The sequence below is a fragment of the Lepidochelys kempii genome, chromosome 17 (genome assembly GCF_965140265.1).
Source record: "Lepidochelys kempii isolate rLepKem1 chromosome 17, rLepKem1.hap2, whole genome shotgun sequence".
Taxonomy (NCBI): Eukaryota; Metazoa; Chordata; order Testudines; family Cheloniidae; genus Lepidochelys; species Lepidochelys kempii.
Genome location: NC_133272.1, coordinates 14143577 through 14170147, shown reverse-complemented (window position 1 = coordinate 14170147; position 26571 = coordinate 14143577). Strand labels below are relative to the sequence as shown.

Here is a 26571-nt window from a genome sequence, read left to right as displayed (position 1 = left end):
TCTTGTTTTTAAGTTGGAGAAATCTACTTAAGTAATTCTATTGCAGAAGTTTTAGAAATGTATTTGTTCCAGTTTTTCTCTCCTTCTGAACTATGTACAGTTGAACTATTGCTTTTATCCCTCAAGGGTAGAGATAAAAAAAGGCTCCAACTTTTTAAAAACTCCCTAAAATATCCTCCCCCCCACCCCCCCACCCACAGGCAGTTACATGAATGACATGTACAAAATACTTGATGGGGTGATGCAGTCTAAAGGTTGTATTAGCAGTTTTTTGGAATGGCCTATGTAACTTATTCATGACTTTGCCACTTACAAGTAATGTGACCAAATCAAACTCATTTAGATAAAATCTGTTTACCAAACACCACCATCATATATTCTCTCTGATCGAATCCAAAGCCTGTGGAAGTCTTTCAGCTGATTGCTTTGGGATTTGAATTCGGCTTTATATGCAATATGGACTTGATCTTCCATCATTGGAGTCAATCAGTGGGAGTTTTTCCACTAACTTGGATGGGAACAGGATCAAGCCCTGTATAGAGAGGTAGTTTGGTAACAAAATATTATTTCAAAAACATCATCTACCTGAGTTTCTTGACATGTACGTTTTGATCTGTTACACATCTTCCTGCCATTAAATGAGCACCCTGCTCGGAAAAGCAAATTGTTAAAAACAATTTTTCGTTCTTTCTTTCGTTCTTTCTTTCGTTCTTTCTCTTTCAACATTAATAACCAACTGTGGTCAGTTCTGACAGTCTGTCTTAGAGCTATGTGTAAAGTAGACCATGCAGCGGTGTTATCAAAACCGGTTAAATTTTTATCATCACTCTAATGTATGATATTAGATACTCTACATACATCTCCTTCAATAATGACTGGAATAATCCTATCTGGATATAGATCAACTGATTAACCAAATCTCATGAACCAGTAGTAGCTCATCTCTAGTGTCAAGTTGACTATTACTGTTCGCCCACCTTCATGGTCTTATCCTTTAATTTTTATTTGTCTTGTTTTCTATCTGTCCCGTTCCTATTGTAAACATTCAGCAATTTACTTTCCAGTGGATATGAAGCTTTCATGGTTACAGATCCTTAATATACTCCATTCTATTTATGAAACACTACATGGGGAAAAAAAGAAAACAAATCTGTTCATTTTGAAGCATACGTTCTTGAATGGAATAGCAATAAAATATATGCTAGTACATGGCAACATGATTGGCATATTCATTAATAATAGAGGGACCTTTCATAATTTATCTAAAAACTCTTCTGTGCATTTCCTAGCTTTTCATTAGACTGTACAACATACCTTATGTACTTCTCGCTTATTCGCTTTGTACCTAACTATAAACTCAATCCTGCAAGAGGACTGGCCCCGACCTAGCAAGGCACTTAAGCACATGCCTTATTCTGAGCATATAAGTAGTGCCATTAGCATTAAAGGGGCTGCCTTTTGCTTAAAGTTAAGACAATACTTAAGTGCTTGGCGTCGGAATGCTCAGCACCTCATAAGATTGATCCCTACGTACCTCCATAGTGAGGGCACATCAGAAGATCTGGAACGTCTTTGTGAAGCACAGAGGTGCAGCCAATTGACTTTATGCAACAGCTGAAAGCAAAAGATCTCAAGGATGCTTGAGAGACAAAGAACTAGGGTTTTGTTAGAATCTTAAATGAAAGAAAAATAGGACTTTCTGAAAGCTAGCAAAAATATTTCTGGTGTTAGGGGGATTTTTTCCCCCAGAGGATGTTAGAAAGGTCCATTGATGTAGAGGTTTGGATGCAAGGATGAGGGTTAAAAGGGAGAGAGACTTGACTTTTTGACCTTTCGTTATGACCAACATGTATCTTTTTGACCTCCCAATGTGCCTTGAGTGTACTCTTTGTCAGTGGAAGCTGAGGCTGTGCATACTGAGAAACAGGAGCCTTGAGAAAGGAGGTCTTAGCAAGGCTCAAATATAATTTTAATAGGTGCCTTAGAAAAACTAAGATGATTGATAGATTTAATCCTAGAGGAATTTTTAAAATATCTCGTTCTTAGAACAAGAGGTAGACCTGAACTAATACTGCATCGGGACACCAGCCAGCTTCCAAAGTCCTGAGGCAGACCAGAATTTTGTGTGTCGAATGTTGATTTGAGTATTTCTTGGCATTACAAAATAAAATGAGCTATTTTCCTTTTGCTCATTATTGTGCCAAAAATACCTGTTGTCTACACAAACCTTTTCTATGGCCATGCTTTCCCCTCTCCTATGCTTTAGGAAGAAGCCTGAAAGTGTGATCACCCAAGTTACTTTCCTATCAGCAGACTGTGATATCCTAAACACTGAATTATGATCACACTGCAGGAGCAAACAATAGAAGCAGTTGGGTGGTAAGGTGGAAATCTCTTATTCAGATCCCTATCTGTGCAGCAGCAAACTATGTGTCTGAGGTTCTTTGGGTAAGGAAGAGGCTTGTCATGACTGGGAAAGGACGGAGCTGGAGAGTGCATCCACTTTATAGGATGCTCCCCTCCTAATCTGGTGGATTTCATTCTGCCCCAAGAAGCATTGAAACCTTTTTATACTTTCCTTCTAACCTATTAGAATGGGTGTGGAGTACTGGCATGTTGCCAAGAAAGAGAATACTAATACAGCAGCCAGGGGAATCTCCCACCAGAGGAAGAGAGTTCCTGTTAAGGCTGGGAATCAGATCTGGGTTCAGTTCCTGGCTCTGAACAGACTCCCTGGTGGCATTTGGGCAAGTCACTTCATCTCTGTGCCTCATATATGTGAAATATAACAATAGTTCCTCCCCATCCTCTGTCTTGTCTGTTTAGATTGTAAGGCCAGGGACATTCTCTTCCTGTGTGTTTGCACAACACCTAGCACCGCGGAGCCAGTAAAAACATGTCATACATACCATAAATAATAATAGTAATAAACCATTCTGCTGAGGAAAAAGAGGCAAGTGTCAGGTGCTCAGATGACATTAGGTTCCTGAAAAAATATAGCCTGACTTCCCCCTGGAAGCCCTGGACACTGAGAATATGATTCACCCATTGTGAGCTCAGAACCCCCGTCCCTTTGGGATGAGGAGGGAGGGCTGGACCTGATCTCCTCTGCTGACTTTTTACCCACAGGAGGAGACTTTTCCACACTAGATTGTCTCTCCTCTCTCTCTCTTTTCACCCCCTTGTCTTAGATCCAGCCAGAAAATCCCTCTTTAATAAAAGAGCAGGCAAAGATATAAACTAGGTGAGTGGCAGGTTTGCATTTATCCTTATAAGGCACATCAGCAGTAAATGTGGGTTTCTGGTAGGCTTATTTATTAAAGAGTTATACACTGCAAAGGAAATATAGCCAGTGTTATTTTCAAGCTCAGTGAACTCAAGAATGTATTTGTGAGCCTTCCAGTTATTATGACATCATTGTATAAATGCAAGAACAGGGACTTTGCAATGTCAGGCAGCTTTCCTGTCAATGTTAATTTACTGTCTTTCTGAGAACCAGATACTAAACACTAGAAGTATTAACATCATTTCAGCTCTTAAGTTAAACTAAAGAAGTCTTTTCATCTCTCCATTGACTGGCAGCTACTTAAGTAGATCACAAGCTTTATGCTGCTTTGTCTGAGCTAGAAGAGAAACTTTAATTGTTCCCGTCTTCCTATTGCAGGTATTGATTAATAAAATCTATTAGAAAAGATCTTTGCCTACTTTTTGCACCATCAAACAAGTACTTAACGACTGTATTACTCTGCAAATGGCATCACTTTAAAGCACTGGATTGAGCCCCTTTGTACTTACCTTTCATTCAGATTTTTTCATCCTGTTAGGAACAGGGAAGTTCCACCTGCACTTTAATATTCAAGAAAGAGGGGGTGGGGAAGGACGGAAAGGCTCTGGGTTTAGGAGTGGCATATTCAGCCTGTAGTTGGCAGCAGCCATGTTTATGGATGTCCTTGGGCAAAATTGCATGTTACAACTTGGGTGTAAACTGAGAGGCATTAAGTGGTAAAATCTGTGTAACTTGTGCATTTAGAGGGTATGCAAATGACCGTGACTTATGTGCCAAAGGGGAGGAGGAGGATTTATTAGAAAAAGTAACTCACCGGAGCGTGTACGGTAAAATATTCTTCTCTGCCACCTCATTTAATTATATTCCCTCCTTTGAACCTCATTCCCAGAACCCCCACTTTATTTTACACCCTTTTGTTAGTTGCCTTTCTTGCTACATTCTCCCTCCTTTCCTTCCCCCTTCCCCCACCTCACAAATAAGGTACACTTGTTTTACAGGCTCACTGAATGGCAAATCAGGGCCAGTTACACTGATTTACCACTTCCTTTCAGGGCTATTTAATGTCATCAGGTTTAAAGCAGAATTCCCCCAATTATTTCATTTGGGAGTTCTGCTTGAAGACCCATAGCACTATATAGTCCCAATGTGCAATTTTATGCCACTCTGTGTCACTGCGAAATTTGGCACGTGGGCGGATTTACATCCCGGTGACTGTTTTATATTTAGAACAGTTTGGGTGCTGGCCAGAGGTGGTTATGATAGTTTGGTGCTTTCATAGATTCATAGATATTAAGGTCAGAAGGGACCATTATGATCATCTAGTCTGACCTCCTGCAAAATGCAGGCCACAGAATCTCACCCACCCACTACTGCGATAAACCTCTCATCTATGTCTGAGCTATTGAAGTCCTCAAATCATGGTTTAAAGGCTTCAAGGAGCAGAGAATCCTCCAGCAAGTGACCCGTGCCGCATGCTACAGAGGAAGGCGAAAAATCTCCAGGACCTCTTCCAATCTGCCCTGGAGGAAAATTCCTTCCCGACCCCAAATATGGTGATCAGCTGAACTCTGAGCATATGGGCAAGATTCACCAGCCAGATACGCAGAAAATAATTCTCTGTAGTAACCACATTGGTATTGAGTTTAAATAATCCCGGTGACTGTTTTGTATTTAGACCAGTTTGGGTGCTGACCAGGGGCGGTTACGATCTGACAGTAGTTTGGTGCTTTCGTTCTCATTCCTACTGGAAGAGCATCTGAATGACTTCGCTCCTCCAACCAGTCTTGGTACCCTAAGCCAACAAGGGCTCATCTAGCTTGAGGTTACTTCTCTGGGGCAAAACACTTGGCAATCTTGTAAATTTATTTGAATTAAGACTTTCTCTGTTTTATAATGTCAATAATGGGAGTGCCCTGTCCACAACAGACATGTGTGTAGAAATAAAAATAATACTCAGCTCTGATCTACTGCTTTTATCCACAGATCTCAATGGTAGGAAAACTGAGGCCCAGATTGGGGAAGTGACTTGTCCAGTGTCACTCCAGTGGGAATGTGATCGAGCCAGGAATAGGCCTGATTCCCATTTCAGTGCTACTACACCACACTGCCTCCCTGAGATGGATGCATCTTTGGTCAAATCCAACCCAGAGTTGCCTTTTGGTGTAAATGTTGTAGGATCTCTGCATAGTAAACACACTATTGTGCAACACAGAAGGTGCTTGGGTGAGAGGAGTAAAGAAATGCACATGCATCTATTAAAATAGCCAGAAAAGGGCCCTTGGTCTCTTTCTTGTCTTGTTCTCTTCACATTCAAAAATGTTCACCTCTCTCTCTCTCTCTCTCTCTCTCTTTCATCTTTCCTAAGGGCAATGACTGACAGATTAATATATGTCTAGCTACGTGTCTTAGAAATCAAAAGGAAGGTGCTGTCAGAATCGCTTGTCAGAAAATGAGATTAGGCGCACTTGTCATTTGCTGAGGATTGCAGTGTTTCAGAGATAAGGTTGCATTTAATGAGTGTAAAAAGCCTCCTTGTGAAAAAGTGGGTGGTGCAGGGGAGAGAGAACGATTACTTTTCTGGTGTCAGCTGAGTGCTTTATCATATAACTTGATACTGCGGCACCCTGGTAGGTACTGATAATGGCTGCTGGGGCTATTGCACCTCTTTAGTTCCTCTGCAACTTCAAAAGTGATGACTTGTTACCTGATTTTAAACTCTTCTTGGATGTTGAAACCCACTATCCTAAGGGAAAGAAGCAAAAGCCTGTACACTATGGTTTAAAGACAGACCTGTGAAAACACACCGCATAAAGGAAATGTGCTAAATATATAGTCACTTTCCCCAGCAAACTATAAAGAATACTCAGTGGGTTTCAGTGAAATATGGAACTTGTCTGACAAGTGAAGGATAACTAATGAGAAACAGAGCTGTATCCCACTGAAACCAATTGTGTTTTGTTATGGAAAATATTTATCAAGCCTTTTTTTTCATTTGTTGGTTCTTCAAACAGTGCCATAATAACTCCTCTTACGTGCGGTGTAATACAGCTTTGCTCATATGCATTTCAGTTATTTGAATTCTGAAGAAGTTATTATGTTGCCCATTGGATCTGATCACACTGTATATGAATATTTTAGATGGATGTTTTGTTCATCAGTGTAACGGTCATTCTTTTGCCACGGGAGCTGGCTTCTACATGGTGCAAAGACACCAAATGTACAGCCTGATTATTTATAATTTCAGATCGAAAGATGAAGGAATAGTCAAAGCTGGAATTTATCTGATCAGTGAAAGAGATCATACAGTTGCCACATGTTTTTGGAACAATACTTCTGTATCAAGTGTACCTCTTTTATAATTATCCAGAAAAGCTGAGATTTATGTCTTATAGTCTCTTTGCCAAATTAGACACGATTTTCATTATTTTGCTCAAATTTTAGAAAATGAAAGAAATGACTCAGTTGGTTCCCAGTGCTGATTCAGCATTCCCTTGATTAAAAATGGTCTGATTACCAGAGAGCGGGATTATGGCATTCAGTGATGGCTGCTTTCTTCTGTTTTGTGAGATTCTGTTACCCTGACTATGGAACAGACTATGACAAATATTGAATACGTGAGCTAGGATATTAGTAAACAAATGTTTTTGAAATATTCTTTTAGTTTCAGAACTAAATGGCAGCTGGAAAATAGTGATAGATGATGCTCAGAGTATAATTTTTTTGAGTGGTGCATTTATAACACCTGCTTACCTCAGAGTTGGTGGGGGAAGGGTTTTAACGATATCTTCTTATTGTGAGAGAAGAGTTTACAAATGTACATCAGTTAAACTATGTAATATATCTGGTTAAAAAGCCACAAGAAATTCTCAAAGCAGTGAACCCAGGTAAATAGCATTTTGTAATCATAATGAAAGGTATATAGAAGAAATGGGGGAAGGTATATATTCCCTGGCTGGAAAGCTGTAGCCAGAAAACAGTTTGGCAATTTTTGTTTTTCATATTTGGGAGAAAAGAAGGAGAATGTCTGTCTTCACTCTAGCCTAAATATGTGACTATATTGGGAGAAGTTTGGGAGGGAAGTGGCAAAGTGAAATGTCTCTACAATTGTAGGAGTACTTGTGGCACCTTAGAGACTAACAAATTTATTTGAGCATAAGCTTTCGTGAGCTACAGCTCACTTCATTGGATGCATTCAGTGGAAAATACAGTGGGGAGATTTATATACACAGAGAACATGAAACAGGGGGTGTTACCATTTCACTAATAAATTGGTTAGTCTCTAAGGTGCCACAAGTCCTCCTTTTCACTAATAAATTAGTTAGTCTCTAAGGTGCCACAAGTCCTCCTTTTCTGGTTTAACTTGGATTTTAACTTGAAGAGTGGTCAGTTTGGATGAGCTATTACCAGCAGGAGAGTGAGTTTGTGTGTGTATGGGGGTGGGGGGGATGTGAGAACCTGGATTTATGCAGGAAATAGCCCAGCTTAATTGTCATGCACATTGTGTAAAGAGTTATCACTTTGGATGGGCTATCACCAGCAGGAGAGTGAATTTGTGTGGGGGGGTGGAGGGTGAGAAAACCTGGATTTGTGCTGGAAATCACTTCAGATAAGCTATTACCAGCAGGACAGTGGGGTGGGAATAGGTATTGTTTCATATTCTCTGTGTATATATAAAGCCTGCTGCAGTTTCCACGATATGCATCTGAAGAAGTGAGCTGTAGCTCACGAAAGCTTATGCTCTAATAAATTGGTTAGTCTCTAAGGTGCCACAAGTCCTCCTTTTCTTTTTGCGAATACAGACTAACACGGCTGTTACTCTGAAAACTGTAAGGAGAGTGATCTGGTAAGGTGAGCTATTACCAGCAGGAGAGCTCGGCGGGCAGAGAGGGGGGAACCCTTTGTCGTGATAATCAAGGTGGGACAGTGAAGCTTCCTTTCCCAGGCTGTTAATGGTTTGGGGAGAGAATCCATCATCCCTGAAATTAGTGGAAAGCACTCGGCATTATAGAGGATCAGGCCCCGCCCTTAGCAAGGAGGAGGAGAAGAAAGCTCTGCTGTTCAGCTCTGCCTCACTTTTATTCTTTGTTTCCATTTGAAACCCAAATCATAAAACTGCCTGCAGAGTGGCTGCCTCGCTGATGCTGTTCCTATAAATGAGAATTCCAGCTTTTATGCTAATTCAGTTTCAGGTTTCTTTGAACCTGCAGTTTATGGGCCTCTGCTTAAAACTGCAATCTGTTCTGCCTAAAAGAAGGGATTACAAAGTGTTTTTAGTTCTGCAAATGCTGCAGAAAAATAATAATAAATAAATAAAAGTTGCACTGTCATTAATACTCCCCTGTGAAAGTTTTCTGCTTTGTCAAATTGAAAACTTGTCTTGAATTTAAATGTTATTCTGCAACACTATGTCAATTCTGTTTCTTTCTAATTGCTGCTGTCAAGAATTTACATTTTGCACAGCATTCTCCCCCCGCACCCCCCGTCTTCCCTTAGTGTAAAGACCACTTTCCTCCCCTCCCCTTGCCCCCCGAAAGGCAGTCGAGCTTCACTTTCATCTCATGCCAAGAGCCCACCTGGGGAGGCAGTCGTTTACCTTGTAGGCTGAGTGTGTAACCACAGTAGAGCAGATTCAATCCCCCTGGCAAAATCCAGCCTATTTTTTTTATTGACATCTGTTGCCACCTTTTAATGTATACAAGAGCTGTAATTTTGTTTGTGATAGCATTCATCTAGGTCGTTACTAGGGACAGGTTTATTTTGTAAAACATTACATTATCTTTGGGTTCTTACTCTTTGGGACATTATACCATCAGACTAGCTGTGTGAAGCCGTTTCTTTAAAAACACTTATAGCTCCATAAATTCTTTCCTCATAACCCCCCCCCCTCCATCTCATATTCTCTAACAGATAAAATTATGTATATTTTCAAAGCATTATTAAGGACTTTATAGGGTATCATCACATTCACAATTCAGACACTGTAATGCTTTTTGAAAAGATAAGCCACTGAGAGGAACCATAAATGTTTCCAGTTTCCAACAGAATACCTAAGTATTGGAATAGCCAGTTTTCACATGGCCAGGAAATAAACTGCACAGCTTTCCAGGTGAGAGAGAGCTTGCCATGTATGATTTAATACAATATAATCTGCCATAAATTTAAAATTCATTTGCACGTTGCTACAGAGACGGGTAATTCTTTGGAACTACTGCACCGTTTGGAAGCAAAGCTGTCCACGTATTGCTCAGCATTTAGGCTGCTTCAAGTCGTCCTAACTAAGCTGCATTGGACCTAGATACCTCCAAGCATCTTTAAAAGACACCACAAAATTCTGGGGTCAGTTCTGACACAAGTTCATTGGGTCTCATCAGATGGCTGTAGGCCACAGCTGCTGCAGAAACAGTGATAACCTTCTCAGAGACCACAGATAAATTAAAATAGAATTTGGGCAAGGTCTTACCAGGGCAAGGGACAGAAATGTCTTAAAACCTAGTCAATCCAGATTTTTATTCAATGGAAAGGATTGGTATAATTGAAGACCTATTTTTCTGAGTCTGTAACCCTGATCCAAAGCCCACTGACGTCAGTGGAGTTTTTTTTTGTTGACTTCAGTTGGCTTTGAGTGAAGCCCTAAGATCTGATCCTTTCATTCTAAAGATTAAAGTGCGCATGCAAGCAGGAAAATTGGGCCCCACTACTTATCCACAGGACATGTATGATGAGCACAGGCATGCCCACTGCCCTGCCAATCTACTTTAGGGAGAGGAGAGGGTAATTCAGTGTTAGATTTCGTGTAGACTAAGGTTTCAGGTCTGAATAATACGTTTGAAAAGTCTTGTGTAGACAAGGCACAGTGGCTAAAGAAAAGTATACACTGCCTTGTCCACAACAGAACTTCCAAATGTGCTCAGATATGTTAGCTAACTTGGTCTAATTTTACACCTTTAATCCTAGACCAGGCCTTACTGTCCATGCAGTCCTTGGATACTTTGCTTATAGTGCTTACAAAAGCTCTGTTTATATTATTTTTGTAATGGGGATTCCTGTCCCCTAAGAATTGGACATGAAAGAGCCATTAGAGAGTAATGACTTTCAGTCACTGCCCAGCTCAGCTAGACTTAACCAAGTAGCTAGAAGTGAAATCTTCTGCATCCCATTACCAGTAGGAGGTCATGTAATCCATTCCATTGCCAATGCAAGATTGTTATTTACAATACATGTATATTAAGAGCTTCAAAAAGCTGTAAAATAGTGAGGGTCAGATTCTGTTCACTGTTATAGTGGAGTCCCTCTGGTAGTACACCAGTGTGACTCAGATCAGAATTGGACCATGAGACTGATCCTATCCTGAAGGATTAAAATTTCTATCACAGTTTGACTAAATAACACCCTCTGTTTAACAGCCATGTAATAATCACCCTGCATGTTATATTTATAACCACTGTGTTTATATGGGGCTGTCGTGAACACATTGTTATTATTATTACTGTTAGTACTATTTGTTTTGTTGTTGTGCACATTCCCACTTAGTTGTCCCAGGGGAAACCACTGTAGTGCATGCAACTGTACCTGAAATATCAATTCTGGGGCAAGGCACAAAATAATGTTGGGGAAAAAAGTCATCTTTCAGGGATCATACAGTGGAACCCTCAGGAACTGAGTGATCTCTGCATAAAATCCTATAATCATATATCAGAAACCAGTAGGAAGGCTTTTCTTAAGCAGTTGACATAGCTCTGCTAGCTTGCATGGCTTACTACCTCCCTACATTTTTATGTTGCAGCTTTTAGGAATCAACAGCTTTATTCATATATCCAAATGTTCCCCTGGGGCCTCATCCAAAGCCCATTGGTACTAGTGGAAACCTTGCCACTGACTTCTATAGGCTTTGGATCAGGCTCCAAAATTCTTAGGCCAGCTTGAGTCTGATAAAGAGTGGCAGAAGGAGGACAAGGAGTCTTCCCTGCCTTCAACTGCCCCCTGTGGGGGAACCAGTGCAGTCAGTGTGGAGAACATAGGCCCAAGGGGAGGGGCAGAATGAGACCATGAACCTGCTGACTCCACACATCAGCTAACAGAGCTGAGTCCATCAGAATTCCTCCCAGGCTTCTGCTGCTGCTGTGTACCCCCACATCCACTTAAACTGCAACCTGGACCTTTAAAATATAGATTTGCTGGGCACGGGCCTGGGAAACTGGTTGGTCCTGCAAAGCCACTGGAGTCCATCATGCTGTTATCCACAGATTCCTTTCTAAATAGCTGTTGGCATGATACACAAGTTACTGCCTTATTGTGTCTATATAATCTTTAGATTCGACTCCCAGTGAAGAAATGTTATGATCTCATTGCAGATGCCATAGTATAGACATTGTACTTGGATACGTATTGTTCATATGGACTACTAGTTTTAGCATAGTATAGAAATCAGTAGCAAAATTCCCATGGTTAAATCAGACCTGTCCTTGCATGGGTGTGTACTGGGAAGGTGCATATGTATAAACCTGCCGCCCCCTACCCTTCAACATACGTGAGTAGGAGGCAGCTATAATTTACTTCCCAGCGCCCACTCAGCCTGCTTTCTGTGCTCACCATCCCTAGATGGTAAAGGCGTAGCCAGGGATGCTAGCTAGAGCAGTGGTTCTCAACCAGAGGTACCTGTACTGAGAGGTCTTCCATGGGGTACATCAACTCATCTAGATATTTGCCTAATTTTACAACAGGCAACATAAAAAGCACTAGTGAAGTCAGTACAAACTAAAATTTCATACAGACAATGACTTGTTTATCCTGCTGTATATACTATATGCTGAAATGTAAGTACATTATATTTCAACTGATTTATTTTATAATTGTCTGGTAAAAATGACAACATAAGCAGTTTTTCAGTCATAATGTACTGAGACACTTTTGTACTTTTATGTCTGATTTTGTAAGGAAGCAGTTTTTAAGTGAGGTGTAACTTGGGGGTACGCAAGACAAATCAGACTCCTACAAGGGGTACAGTAGCCTGGAAAGCTTGAGAACCAATGAGCTAGAGACCTCCCCACGATACCCATGAAACATTGATATATACCTTTCAGCATCTGCACTTCTTCCCATCTCCAGCTCAGCTAACTTCGTAGGAGGCTTAACCGCTACTGTGTAGTTTGAGTGAATTATTACAGATGTAATCATAATAATGTATTTGTGTTTTTATTTTTGTTGTGGATCTTCCCAAGTGTCTGTGGGGGGTGTACAGTGGCTAGATTAATAAATATAGTTCCTGGTGGTCCTAACAGTTGGTGTTGGAACTAAAATAGCAGAAGTCTATGCAAAAACAAAAGAATCACTGCAGTGTCTGCTTAATCTCAGAGACCAAAGTGTCTCAGTTTAGTCACCCAAAATCGAGGCACTCACAATTTGTCAACACTTGAGAATTCTGGGTTTCATTTTTAAAACCAATGACACATTTCTCCTAGGGGATAAAAATGTCTAATTCTTTATACAATAATAATGTGTTCAGTATGTTGGTGCATGTATGGTATTAGTAATATACAATGCAATTTCTAGCATCTTTTCTTGTGCAGATTTTCAAAAGCTTTACCAATTGACGTTTACCTTCGTCTGCAATCTTAGCTGTAGTGGGCATAACCCACAAATGGGCTCACTTCATCTACCACTGAAACGTAGCCAGCTGTGGAGTTGAATGTGGCCGCTGTTTAGCAGCTGGCAGCAGTACTGCACAACAGTTTAGGTCTGGAAGTGTCAAATCCCTTTTCCTCATTGAAATTAATGGAGTGCTTTAGACAGTCAGGCAAAACTGGAGCTCAAGTTTGAATCTTGCCAGGATAGTAGGAATAAGATTCCTACATTTGCAAAAAGTGCCATGAGATCTTTAATGAACACAAGTGATCAGGGCCTTGGTTTTATAACTCCACTGAAGCAGCATGCACAGATGTTTAGCCCTGCTCATGTGCTGTGCCTCACATGAAGTGGAAAATGAAGAGCTGTTGTGTGAGCATCTACCTGTCCCTGCAACTCTCCTCTGGCGTTTGAGCCCTGTAGTCAGAACATCCATCCATAATTCATAGTCTCATGTATCCTATCCAGCTTCACTTATTCCAGAAACTTAGTCACCCTGGCACCAGATAAGCACCTGCACCCAAATGTTGAGAAAGCCATGCAGGGGAGCTGCTTCTGGTCCCAGAGTGGGACAGCACAGTTGCAGGATAGTACAAAGTATTAGGTAGGTAAGTGCTGGAGTCGGGGTGGGGGGGGTGGGCAGTTGAGCAGGGGTAGGGTCAGGCTGGTGTGTAGTAGGACAGGGCAGGCCTAGGGCTAGAGGGGAGCAGGTGCGTTTAACCATAGTGGGAAAGCATAGGGTAGGACGGAGTGGAGGCACAGGGAAGACAGGCTGGGGCACAGTGGGTCAGGGTGCCGAGAGGTCAGGCTGGGGCGCAGTGGGGCAGGGTACACAGCACGGAGAAGGCAGTCTGGGGCGCAGTGGGGCAGGGCACACAGCACGGAGAAGGCAGGCTGGGGTGCAGTAGGGCAGGGTGGCCAGGCTGGGGTGCAGAGGGGCAGGGCCTGGAGAGGTCAGGCTGGGGTGCAGTGGGTCAGGGCGCAGGATGGCCAGGCTGGGGCTCAGTGGGGCAGGGCGGCCAGGCTGGGGCATAGGTGGGCAGGGGGCAGGGCGGCCAGGCTGGGGCGCAGTGGGGCAGGGCGCACAGCACAGAGAGGGCAGACTGGGGTGCAGTTGGGCAGGGCGGCCAGGCTGGGGCGAAGAGGGGCAGGGCACAGAGAGGCCAGGCTGGGGCATAGGTGGGCAGGGCGCAGGGCGGCCAGGCTGGGGCGCAGTGGGGCAGGGCACGGAGAGGTCAGGCTGGGGCGCAGTGGGGCAGGGCGGCCAGGCTGGGGCATAGGTGGGCAGGGCGCAGGGCGGCCAGGCTGGGGCGCAGTGGGGCAGGGCGCAGGGCGGCCAGGCTGGGGCGCAGTGGGGCAGGGCACGGAGAGGTCAGGCTGGGGCGCAGTGGGGCAGGGCGCAGGCGGCCAGGCAGCGGTGCCGCGGGCCGGGCTGGCTGTCAGGCTGGCGGCGGAGCAGAGGAGCAGGGCGGGGAAGGCGGGCGGGAGGGGAGGAGCAGAGGCCGGGTGGGAAGTCCCTCTCGGAGCGCGGCGGAGTCTCTGCCTGTGGAGCGCTCCTGGCTAGACACGGCGCGGGGGGGGGCGGCCGCTGCAGCGCGCTGGGGCGGCCCTGGGAGAGGGTCCTATGCCGCCGCCGCCCGCCGGGAGCCCTTCGGCAGGAGCTCGGGGGCCGCTCGGGCGCCTCCTTTTGTGCGGCGCAGCGCCGGGGGCTCGCGTCCGGCTCAGGATTACCGGGTGCAGGGCCGCGGTGTGGCGGGGAAGGAGCGTCGGGGCTGGGCGGCTCTCACCCCCCTGAGCCGCTGTTTCCAATGGAATTCACTTGAACCCGGCCGCCGGAGAGCCAGGGGCCGGCGCCGCGCGGGGGGGGACTGGGGCACACCCGGGGGCAGCCGCTTTGTCTCCGAAGAGGGGGGGACGAATCCAAAGACTTTTTTTTTTTAAAAAAAGACACCCCCCCCACACACACCTCACCCCACCCCCGGCTTCCGCCTGCCCCCCCAGCCCAGGGAGGAGTGTGAGAGTCCGGGGTGGGGGAGCGCCTGGGATCCGGAGCTCCTCCAAGCGGCTCGTCCCCGGGGCACCGGGCGCAGGTTGGAGCGCGGCCCGACCCCCCCCCGCGGCTTGCTGCTGCTGCTCCGCCTGGGTTTCTTTGTCCTGCTGCCGCAGCTCCTTGGTTAGCTTTCCGCGGCCGCTGCTTTCCCCGCGGCCGCTCACGCCCGCCCCCCTCGCTCCCTCTCCTCCCTGGGAACCATCTTGCCGGGAGAGGGGGGCTGTTCCGCGCTCTTCGCTCGCTCTCCAGCAAGGATGGCTGGCTGTGTGCTTCGGGTTCCCCGCCTGGAAGGAACTGGCCTTTGAAGGATTAGTTTGGGTGTCGCTTGGAGACTTTTTTTTTTTTTTTTTTAAAAAGCCCATCTGGATCGGAGTTCGCTGGAGACGGGAGCACGCGCGTTCACACGCACGCCAGCACCAAAAATGCACTTAGGGCTGTCAGTAGCGCTTTACCCTTTGCGATCAGGTAAATCCCCCCCTTCCCCCCTTTGCATCTTCCGCTCTCCGCTGGCGGGTTGGACCTGGTTGAGATCTGACAGCCGGGGCAGTGCGGGGGAAGCTTGCACCGGTTCGAAGACTGTTTTGCCTGCACTTCGCTTTCTTGGGGCTTTATTGATCCCCTCCCTTTGGGTGGGGGGGGGATGTTCTCTGTGTGGTTCGAGGGGGTCCTCTGTCCGCAAGCACCGTCTCTGTTCCCACCCCACCCTCCCAGCAGGATGTGGGACTCTCTGGGCAGTTCAGGCATGTGCAATTTCAGATTCGCCCCAGTCTGGATCCCGTTCTTCACAAACGTGTTCCCTCCCCGGCGCCCCCCGGCAAGCCGAACTGGCGCGAGTTGGAGGAAGGGGCGCGCGGATCCCCTTCATATCCCCTTCGCCTCGGGGATCCCTGCTTGCTCCCTCGCCGAATGAGCTTCATGCTGCTTGGCACAGGACTGTCGGGACGCGCCCGGCCCGGACGCCTGGAAATGGCAAGCGGCATGGGTGGGTGGTGTGCACTTGGGCTGCGTTTGGGATCGCTGCTCTCGCGGTCCAGACCCGGAGCGGGGAGGGGGAGAGAGAGCTGTTGACAGGTCTGAGGTTGCTGGGTGTTTCGCAGCGTTATTTGGGCTGAAGCCTTTGGCTCGTTCCCTCACTGTTGACATTTGGTGGAGTTTGCGTGTGAGAGAGAGAGAGAAGGTGATCGGAGGAGGGGGAATTGGGGGAAGGTGCCCCGTACTCTGGGGACTACCGCTGGAAATAGACCACCGCTGGGGGGGGGGGGACGGACTCAAAGGCTCCCTCTGAACATAAGAGTGAGGGGTCTTCACTGCCTAAGTTGGGGCTGCGCTTCGGTTTCCATGCCCCTCGCTAACGGGGGCTTTGCATGCGGGTGGAGAAAATGGCAAATGCGCCCCCGCGCTATTGAGGAGTGAGCGGAAGCGAAGCAGCCTGAGCCCTTCCGTGTAAACCCGGCGGGTGGGGTGGACAGGTGCGCGGGGAGCCCGGTTCGGAAGTATTTCATGTGAGAGTGGGCGGGTTTGCAAGCGCTTAAACAGCCTCTGTGCCAGGGCGCCTGCCTGGACAGGCCAGGGTTTAGGAATACATCCCCTTGAATGGAAGGATGTTCCGAGATGGGGGGAGCAGGTTATTTTTTTGTCGGCCCCCGAGATTGCTGGCTTCTGTCGTTCGTGTTGTAAAGGGCTAAACTGGGCTTGGGAACTGAAATAAGCAAAGTACAAAGGGGCGGTTTATAATCCGCTTCAGCAGCATTTCTCACGCTGCCCAAGACAAGGCTAGAGGATGATGCTCAACAGAAAAGAGACGTTTTCCTGGCAGAGTGCGTGTTCTGCATGCAGGCTCTCACGGGTTTCCAGAAATGTGATGACACCACCAGAGACGGTGTCTTTCCAGTAACTCCTCAGATAGGACTCGAACAGTGGAAATCATCCGGATGGTAGTGAACGAACACACATTTTCTCATGGAAAGGAAATGTCTCAAATATCCAAGTCAGTCTCCGTTTCTTAAAAAATCAAGGTCTGACAACATACTTCCCTCAAATCATCAGTCACTAAAGTAGAAACACGCTATCGTTTCCTGCCAATAGATTTTCATTGTCGTCGTGCAAGAGATTTTAAGTCAAGAACACTTGCAGGCGTTGTATTTTAGTGGATTTTTTGCGTTCGTATTGAATGCTTTTTGAAAATGGTTTGTTTTTGTTAGGTGTAGGTGCCACTCGATTGGGCTAATTAATTATTGTAAAGAAAGTAATAATTGTATAGGAATTAGTTAATTATTGGACCATGTTTGGTGACGATTTTTTTTTTTTACTATTAGTTGTGTACTTTGCTGTTCACCCAATGAAGCTTCATATTTAAAAACAAAGTTCTAACTTGCTGTTCGAGCTAACCAGGCAGTTCTTGTCTATATGCATCCTAACACATGCGGTGTTGATGGGTTTTTTGGTTTTCTTTTCTTTTTTAAGTTGGTACTGTTAGAGTCAACAATGCAGTTAATAAGGCAAAAGAGGCATTCACTTTCCAGTAACCTCTGTCTTTGTAAAATTATCTTTAATTTATTGTATAGCCGTGCTAATAATCACATCCCTAATTTGGGTTGAGGTGTAAAGGTTGTTCATGCAGAATGTATTATGTACCACATTAGGTCTAACAAATGTCACAGGCAGACTTCACAGCAGAGTTTCTTGTGTTTTGTAATGAACCGGAAAAAATTGTCACCTGGATATTCTGAGCTTGGAAAAAAGCTCCCCCCCTCCCCATAGATCAAGCTTTAAAAAAATATTTCTCTCTTTTCCCATTGTTGCGGGGGGGAGTTATTAAGAAGCACACACATTTTCTGGGCTATTTCATTTTGAAATGCTGGAATAAAAGAATTTCAAAACCTATAAGCAATTTTTTACAATAAAAGTAGTTCAGGCTTGATTTTTTTCAAAAGCAGGATGAATTGGGAAGAACTTGACTTTTAAGGGGAAACTGATTTTAGAAAGGCAGTTGCAGATGAGATCCAGCCTGAAAGGCTATTGTTTGTAATCAGAGAACAGGATGATTCTCACGTTTATGAAAATATGGAAAAATCTCCTAATGTGTTGGAATAATGTCCAACTGTTCTTTAAAACACATGGCTTCCTTGATCTCTTCAATTTGTACTTTGTTCCCATGTTTTCATTAATTTCAAGAAGGGCATCACTGGATAATAAATCCAGTGTTTACAAGGTATTTAATTAGAAAGAAATATCCTAGCTTACCTTTTAAATAATACATACAACATTAATCTGGCAAAATCCAATTAGAATTGGGAGCAAATAGAGCAATTTTTAATAAATAAGAATATAAAAAAGATACTTTAACTTGATGTTAAATTAATGAATACTTGCTTGTTATTACATTATAATACATTGTATATAAACTGACGTGTGTATCTCTCTCTCTCGATAGATTTATATATATATCAGTTTATATATAATGCATTGTGTAATATAGTATATGTCTAATAAATTAATTTTGCTAGACACAACTTCAGAAATGACCTCCTGATTTAAGTATATATGTATAATTATTTGCTTTCCAAGTACAGGATGTTTTTAAGCTTTGTTCACTGAATGAAAATGGAAAACAATGCTGTATCATAGCCAAACACCAAGAAACTAAAAATATTTTACAAATTTTGCTGTCTGTATTTTCCCCTATGTCCTTAATAGAATATTTTGTTAATAAGCACATTTAATTGTATAAAATGTCAAACAGCTGATTATCCCAAAAAAATGTTGTACCTGAAATATGGTTAAATTTTAATAGCTTTATTTTTTGTATAATTTGTAAATTCAGATATTGTATAGATTTAAACTTTAAGTGTGTGTGTGTGTGTGTGTATGTATGTATGTATATACCCATATATGTACACACGTGCACAACAGAAACATAAATAGACTTGAACTTTTAAATGTTAGGGGAGTAAGTTGTTGGTAAGGAGAACCTTTACAGGGATATTTTCCCTTGGCTGACTTCTTAACATTTAGTTCTTGGAACAGAGATACACAGTTGTTTTACATGAAATTTAAATAAGGTTTCAGTTTTATTGATAAAAAATTAGTCAGCCTACTGATGTGAAAATTGTAGTAATAATTATGAAATGGGTATTTTTCAGAATAAGCAAAGATCAAGCTGGCATGATGGAAAAAATACAAAATAGTTATCAGTTTATGCAGATAGAGTAGTGTCTAGATTATTTTGACCAAAGTGAGTCCAATGCTGAGATATTTCCGTTAAACATTAATAATGTCTTGTTTAATAAACAGCACGTTATAGCAATTCAGACAAACACTGGCCTAAGTCTGAAATGATAAATACACTGGGTCTTAAAAGAAGAATTTTTAAAAAGAAAGAAACGCGCAGAACTGCAAACACATGAGACTGGAATGAGTAATTCAAAATTATGGTATCTGTCATAGGCTGCAAAATCATTGTCAGAACAAGTTGGGTTGCCTTATGTATCACAGTACAAAAATATATTTTGTGTGCAGCTAATATGTCGAATAAGGAATCATTTTTTAATTTATTAACTAGAATCTTTCCAAATAAATATCTGCACTGCAGGACAGTGAAACACAGCCAAATAGCACCATCTTATGGATGTTTTTTTCTGGAGCTACAGCTTTCATCAGCTTTCTTGTTTTGTCAACCTATTTTGGTTTTTCTAAGGTATATAAATATACACATATTTTAATAATATGTATAACGTGTACCTTCTTTTTCATTGGTATTTCAGGCATCTGATGCCAGCTCTGAAAAATTATTCAACACTGTTACAAATAAAGGTAAGACTGCAATCCCCATCATAAGCATATATATTTTTTCTACATGCATTTCTTTTCATGGCAATTTCAATTTGAGATAAAATGTAACTTGTTGTGCAGGAATGTAGCAATCAGCTTGTTAGTGCTTTTTATGTTTCCCTTGGTTTCAGACATGTTCTATATGCTTCATAATTGCTTTGCTAGAGCAATATAACATAAAGACTTTAAATAATGCATTGCCTGCCCGGTCAGAATTAATTTAAATAACAATATTAGGGAATAGTTTATTTTACAAATGGCTTTAATTTAAGCTCATTTAAATAACGGCAACTGTTTTCAAAATGTTTTAGCATGATTGTTACTCATCAGTTACATGATAGACATGGAATTATGAATAGCCAATTTGTACTGCTGACAGTAATAACCAGCCAGCATTTAGTATTCACAGGATAATAGTAATAAACCATGGCTTGCTGTGCCGTATGCTTTCTGTAAAGTTAATAAACGATATAGAGACCACTTTTAAATATGCAATATCCCATTCATATCTCCCAAACAGCAATATAAAGAGAGAGTGGCTAATGATTTAACAGTACATTAAAGGAATACTTGCCTTAAATCAGTGTCAGTGGGCTTCTGTGTAGTGCTTATCTGAAGCAGCATTGTTGAAAATAATGTGGGGGTGCTTTTCTTTTTGAGGGCAGAGTGGGGAGAGAGTCCTGAATCACTAGCTGAGCCAAGGTGTATAATTCAAAGGCTTTAAATTGCATAAAATCTATTTGATCGTTTCTCTCAAATCCCCCTCTCCCCCAACACCTGTTTAGTGGCAGTGCATGATAATTGCTTAGTAAGAAGGTGTGCGCTTTCAGCTCTAATCTCATACAGTCTTAAATTATAATTTCATTGGGGCACTGGAGCAAGGGTTGAGTAGAAAATACAGGCTTGATTATACTGAAATTTAAGCCTTTTCTGTTATCTAGGTGAATAATTTGGATGGTGACTTATACTGTGTCCTTCTCACATAGAGCTTTTTTGGTTTGGTTGGTTGGTTGGTTTTTTGTTTTGGTTTGTCCTGTTGGATCATTTTTAAATGTGAAAAATGCCACATCCTGCCAATTTCTGTACCTTTTGATTCCATAGAGCTGCGGAAGGTGTACCTGAGGGCATTAAGCAGCCCCTTATATTTGGGATTCCCATGCTGATACACTACTTCTGAAATTACTTTGATGCATATTGAATTATATCTATTTTTAATTGCCTTATGGACCTGTCTTCCTGTTTTATGTATTAACATCCTTTTGAAGAACAATCTGAAGGGGTTGGGTTTTTTTGGTTGAAATAGGTTATCCAACTTGGCAAACTTATGTTATCTATTCTATTTAAATTTGAATTTACAGCCATCCTTCCTCCTCCCTGGAAAATATAGGTCACCAAAAGAAATAAAAAAGAGGAAGACTTTTGTGTGTTCAGGGACCCCAGACCTCCAAACTACATGTGACTGCACCTTTATTTTGCTAATTTGCTGTAAAAAGCTTTGGAATTTGAGTAGTCCTTTCTTGGGATTGAGCCAGAATAGAATAGAAGCCAATCCAGTGAATCAACATTCCTGACTGATAGCCTGTAACTAGGCTGAAGGGATCTCTTCAATTGAAGGATGAAAAGTGATTGATGAAGACTAGGCCCTTGTTCCTCTTCCTTTCGTTTTCTTTTTAGAATCAAACACATTGCCCACATTCTTATTTTTGTTTACTTACCCAGTTTGATTTGTGGCATCTATTAGGTTGTGAATAACCATGCTTGACAGGGAGCCTTTTCTTCTGAGGTACTTTTCTTTGGTGATTTAGTTCCCTTGAAAGGATTAGGGTTTCTTTGTGTAGCCTAAAATCAACATAGGCTTTTCGAAGCTTTGCTTGGGAAACCATACACAAATAAGCTTTTTAGTTGATGGTAGATTATTCCTTTGCCCCCTTATTTCCATCAAAATGGCATCTTTCTTTTCTCCTCCTGAGTTTCCCCTTCAAGCCATATGCTAATTCCTGTTGGCAACATGAATGACAAGGGGGAGAATCAGTGCAAATCCAGGTGCTGAAAAACTAGGCTGACTGGTTTCATTTTGTTTTGGGTGGTTTTTTTTTTCCCCACTGGAAGAAAGAGATTAAGGGGAAGAGGGTGGAAAAAGCACAGGGGACAGTTTTGTTAAAGGGATTAACATTCAAACCGCTAAATATCAGGAAAATAATCTCAAAAAGATCCACTGTTTAGAGATAATGTCAATAATTGCTTCCAGACAGGTGCAGGGATTCTCATTATGGGCTGGGGTTTGTTGTTAGTCTGTCCTCTGAGTGTCTGCTGGATGTATGGTTGAGTAGACTGTCAAAGAACTGTCAGTTTGATGCATTTCAAGTTCAAGTTCTCTTTTTTGCAAAGTGGGCTGTTTGCTTTAGAGCCAGCTCTTCTCCTGTTTTGTCCAGTGTTCCTTTTGCCAGAAGCAATAAAAATCAGCCTAAGAAAGGTCAAATTTGCATTTGGTAAACCGCGACGAAAATCTTCAAAGCCCCTGGCTGATTGAACAATCTGACAAGGTATGGCAAAATGACAAGCATACATCCCTGGTCTGCCTCTCAAATATCCCTCAAAATTATCTACATGCTACTCAAATGTGGTGTTCTCTCACATTTATTGTTTTAAAATGATTTGCATCGGAAACAAAAGATTATGAAACTGATATGACAGAAAAAGTTATTTGCACAAAAGGAATGACTTCCACTGCATTTTAATTATTAATCGGTTGTGTCCTTCATTTTGGGTATTTGTCCTATACTGTATTCCCTTTTATTATGTGGTTAGTTATTGTATTCCAGTAGCACCCAGAGGCCCTTGTGCTAGTCTCTGTACGGACACACAGCAGGACACAGTCCTTGCTGCAAAAAGTTTAGGGCAAAATTTTCAAGCCACTTAGAGGTTTAGTAATCTACGTTTCCTTGAAAGACACTGAAAATAGGACTTAAGCTCCTAGGTCCAGATCCTTAAAAGATATTTAGACCCTTCAGTCCCTACTGGGGATTTAGATGCCTAAATACTTGCTGTTAAGTAACAGGTGCTTTTGAAAATGTTACTCAGAATCTAAATAAACAAGACAGCCAAAGAGTACAAGAAAGGAAGTACCATTTTAGAAATAGGAAACAAAGGTATAAAGAGATGAAATGATTTCCTCAAAGGCATACATGAAGTCTGCGGTAGAGCTGTGGCTTGAACTCAGATCTCCTGAGTCCCAGTCCAGTGCATTAACCATAAGACCTGCTTTCTCATTTGGGATTTGGCAGATTAAGAGGTATGTCCATGGTTATAGTCTGCTAGTGATGTTTGGCAGATCTCCCAGTCGATTTCAATCAGTATGTCTGAGTACAAAAATCAATTGCAGGATATGCCCTTTAGGTCAGTGGTCACCAACCAGTTGATCCTAGAGGATCGACCAGTCGATTGTCATCTCCGGTGGTGCAGTGTGGCTGCCGCTAAGGCAGACTCCCTACCTACCCCGGCCCCAAGCCACTCCTGGAAGCAGCCAGCGCAGCTCCGCAGCCCCAGGGGCGGGGAGGCAGGGGTCTCCCTCCACGTGCTGCTCCTGCCTGCAAACACCGCCCCCACAGCTCCCATTGGCTGGAAGAGCAGCGGAGGCAGTGCTTGCAGAGAGGGGCAATGCACGGCAAAGCCCACCCCAGGGGCTGAAGGGGCATGTTGGCCCTTTCCGGGAGCGGCGTGGCGTCGGGGTAGGCAGGGAACCTGCCTTAGCCTCTCTGCGTGCACTGCTGACCGGGAGCCGCTGGAGGTAAGTGCTGCCCAGCGGGAGGCCGCACTGCAACCCCTGAGCCCCCTCCGAGAGCCTGCACCCTGAACCTCCTCCTGCACCCCAAGCCCAGCCCTGAGCCCCCTCCCAAAGCCAGAATGCTGTACCCCCTCCTGCACCCCTACACTCTGCCCCAGCCCAGAGCCCCTTCCTGCACCCAAACTCCCTCCCAGAGCCCGCACCCTGCATCCCCTCCTGCACCCCAGCCCCCTGCCCCAGGCTCAGCCCAGAGCCCCCTCCCACACTGCGAACCCATCGGCCCCAGCCCAGAGCCTGCACTCCCTTCCAAACCCCAACCCCCGCCCCAGGCCGGTGAAAGTGAGTGAGGTGGGGGAGAACAAGCGACATAGAAGGGGGGGATGGAGTGAGTGGGGCGGGGCCTCGGGGAAGGAGCAGGGTAGATCCTGGTTTGCCCTTAGATTCAAAAAGTGATCTTGGGCATTAAAAGGTTGGAGACCACTGCCTTAGGTGCTTTAAAAGGACATACCAACTTTCCTTTGAGGTCTGAAAGCATCAACATTAACATCATTAATCCTGGCCCATGTATTGAATGTTGTTAACCAAATTTTGTAGTGTAATTTCCCAGAGTAATGAAGTTCCATTATCTTTCGATAACAGACACACTTCAAAGTCACAGTTCTGGAGCCGGCAATTTCTCCTACTGGCTCTGTACTCAATGTATGTTAACCCCTCTCCCCAGAAAATAGCCTTTCCTGTAGGGGAAAAAAATGATTCTCAAACTGTTGAAGTTTTATTCTGTATACTATACTGAAGTTTTCTTTGATCAGGAGCCCAGTTAGGCTGTTACAGCTTTTTATGTTCAAATTGTTTACAGGATGTTCATGTAAACTTTATGAATCCATCTGCCTTAGTGCCAAAGCCAGCTGTCAGGGAAATATTTAGTCTCTCAGCATGAAGTAGATAGATAGGTGTGGGTTACCAGTTGGCCATAGCAGCTGAAATGCTGCTCATGGCAAGCTCTGGCTTTTTAGGTTGCTCTGGAGAGAGATTGTCCTCCAGAAAAATAGGCACAAGTTCTTGTTTCTCCCGTATGTCTGTCTGGTACATCATTTCTTTAAGACCCCCTGCCACATCTGTTTTTGCAAACAGACAGGGAAGTGAAACAGAGAAATATTTCTCTTCCCTGATCCGGTTCACAGGAGTTCCTGTAGTGGAAGAGAGGTGCTTCTCTCTCCAGGTGAACCAATCTCACCCCATTTCCCATAGGGAGTGTAATTGGGATTCACCACTACATACAAAAAGCATGGACACAATCTCAGCATACCTAAGTATAGCAAAAAACCACCACCACCACCCCATACTGGGCAGACAGACAGCCCCCCTTTCTGCCCTTTACCCTCTCTTCTCAGGAATCCAGAGCAAGCTTCCCCAAACTACTCACCCACCACCACCTTCTCCTCCTTTTTTTGGCTGCCACCTTCACATCTCTGTAGATCTACAGAGGGCGGGTGGTGTGTGCATCCCCAGCCTGCTACTTCTGTGCTGTGTGTGTGGTGCCTCCACTACCCTTGGAAACTATCCAGTCGGTTGGCCAGAGAAGCCCGGGAATTATCGTACTGCAAGAGCAGCTCCCTGCCCGGAAACATTTTCTTTGTGCTTCCGAAGAGGGCTCACTCCGTAAATGGGACTGCGACCAAGGCATGTCCCCAAAGGAGACTTTGTGAATTGGGTCTGTGGGCTTTGGGTCACAAAGGAGTCCCTGATGCAGAATTAGACGGCGAACTCATCTGGCAGGCCATATCCATGACATTAAATGTTGCCATCCTGTCTGTTAGAGGCTAGGCTGAAAATCACAAACCATTTGATGAGGTTTGCTGTTTCGAAGACCCCGATGTTCTTGTAATGAGGCAGTGCTGCCAACTGGACTAGGAGAAAGACTGCTTTGTTTGAGTCTAACTTCAGAGTTTAAAAAAAAGTGTGTGTGTGGGGGGGGTTGTTTTGGGATTGCCTTTTGCTCTAATTTCTAGAAGAGAGTTAGTTAGCTTGTGTTCTGAAGGCTTTATCTGAACAAAAAGCTTGTTGCGTAGTGTTGCAACTGTGCAGTTCATATCCATCAGCATGAATACATTTTGCACTACTGAATGCAAGATGCATTGGCAGAGCCAGCTGTTGTCATGGTGAAATTGTTCTGGTGCTCTCAGTAAGGGAGCATAGGTCCACCTCTACACCTACATGCCATCCTCCCTCCTATGCTCAAATCACAGCCGCGGCCTCCTCTGTACACTTTCACTCTATCCTCTCCCCATCCGCAGTTACACTGTGTTCTTTCCCCACAGCTAAAGTTCTAGAGGAGAGTTCTCCAGGGCAGGAGAGTGAGCTAGGGCTGCCAAGTGTGGAAGAGACAGTAGCTATAATTAGCTATAATTTCTCAAATTAAGCTTTAAAAATACAATACAAGTAACTGGTTTCAGAGTAGCAGCCGTGTTAGTCTGTATTCGCAAAAAGAAAAGGAGTACTTGTGGCACCTTAGTGGAAATATTCCTTGAGTTGGAGATGTCAAAAATAGGATTCTAGGTCACCACAGAACTGTATTATGTTCGTGGGGGTGGAGGGGCTGAAGGAGAGATCCCGAGATAGGACAGATTCTTCTGCTGGGCTAAGAGTATAGTTGGATAGATTAACAATATTGCTACGTGGGTTAAGGGAACCACTGTTGTGGCTCCTTGTGGCATGCAGTAGTTTAGAGAGTTTAGTGTCCTTTTTCTTTTGTAGAGAAGCAAAGTGTGTGTTGTAAATGGCTTGTCTAGTTTTTGTAAAGTCCAGCCACGAGGAAGTTTGTGTGGAAGGTTGGTTTTACTAACCCACAGAGACCTTCCTACCAAGACTACAAAAAGAAGGATTCTGGGTGGACTCCTCCTGAAGGTCGAAACAACAGACTGGACTTCTACATAGAGTGCTGCCACCGAAGTGCACGGGCTGAAAATGTGGAAAAGCAGCATCACTTGCCCCATAACCTCA

The 26571-nt window shown here is 43.8% G+C and overlaps 1 protein-coding gene across 10 annotated transcripts in view; it reads left to right on the top strand.

Annotated features, from left to right (window-relative positions):
* The window catches only part of AUTS2 (activator of transcription and developmental regulator AUTS2), a 990679-nt gene that overhangs the window by 879210 nt on the left and 84898 nt on the right, over nt 1-26571 (top strand). For all 10 annotated transcript variants that reach the window (XM_073315293.1, XM_073315300.1, XM_073315295.1 and 7 more), the window contains one exon: nt 19721-19769. In XM_073315293.1, the coding sequence (XP_073171394.1) occupies nt 19721-19769 (49 nt within the window). The remainder of the gene's footprint in view (nt 1-19720; nt 19770-26571) is intronic.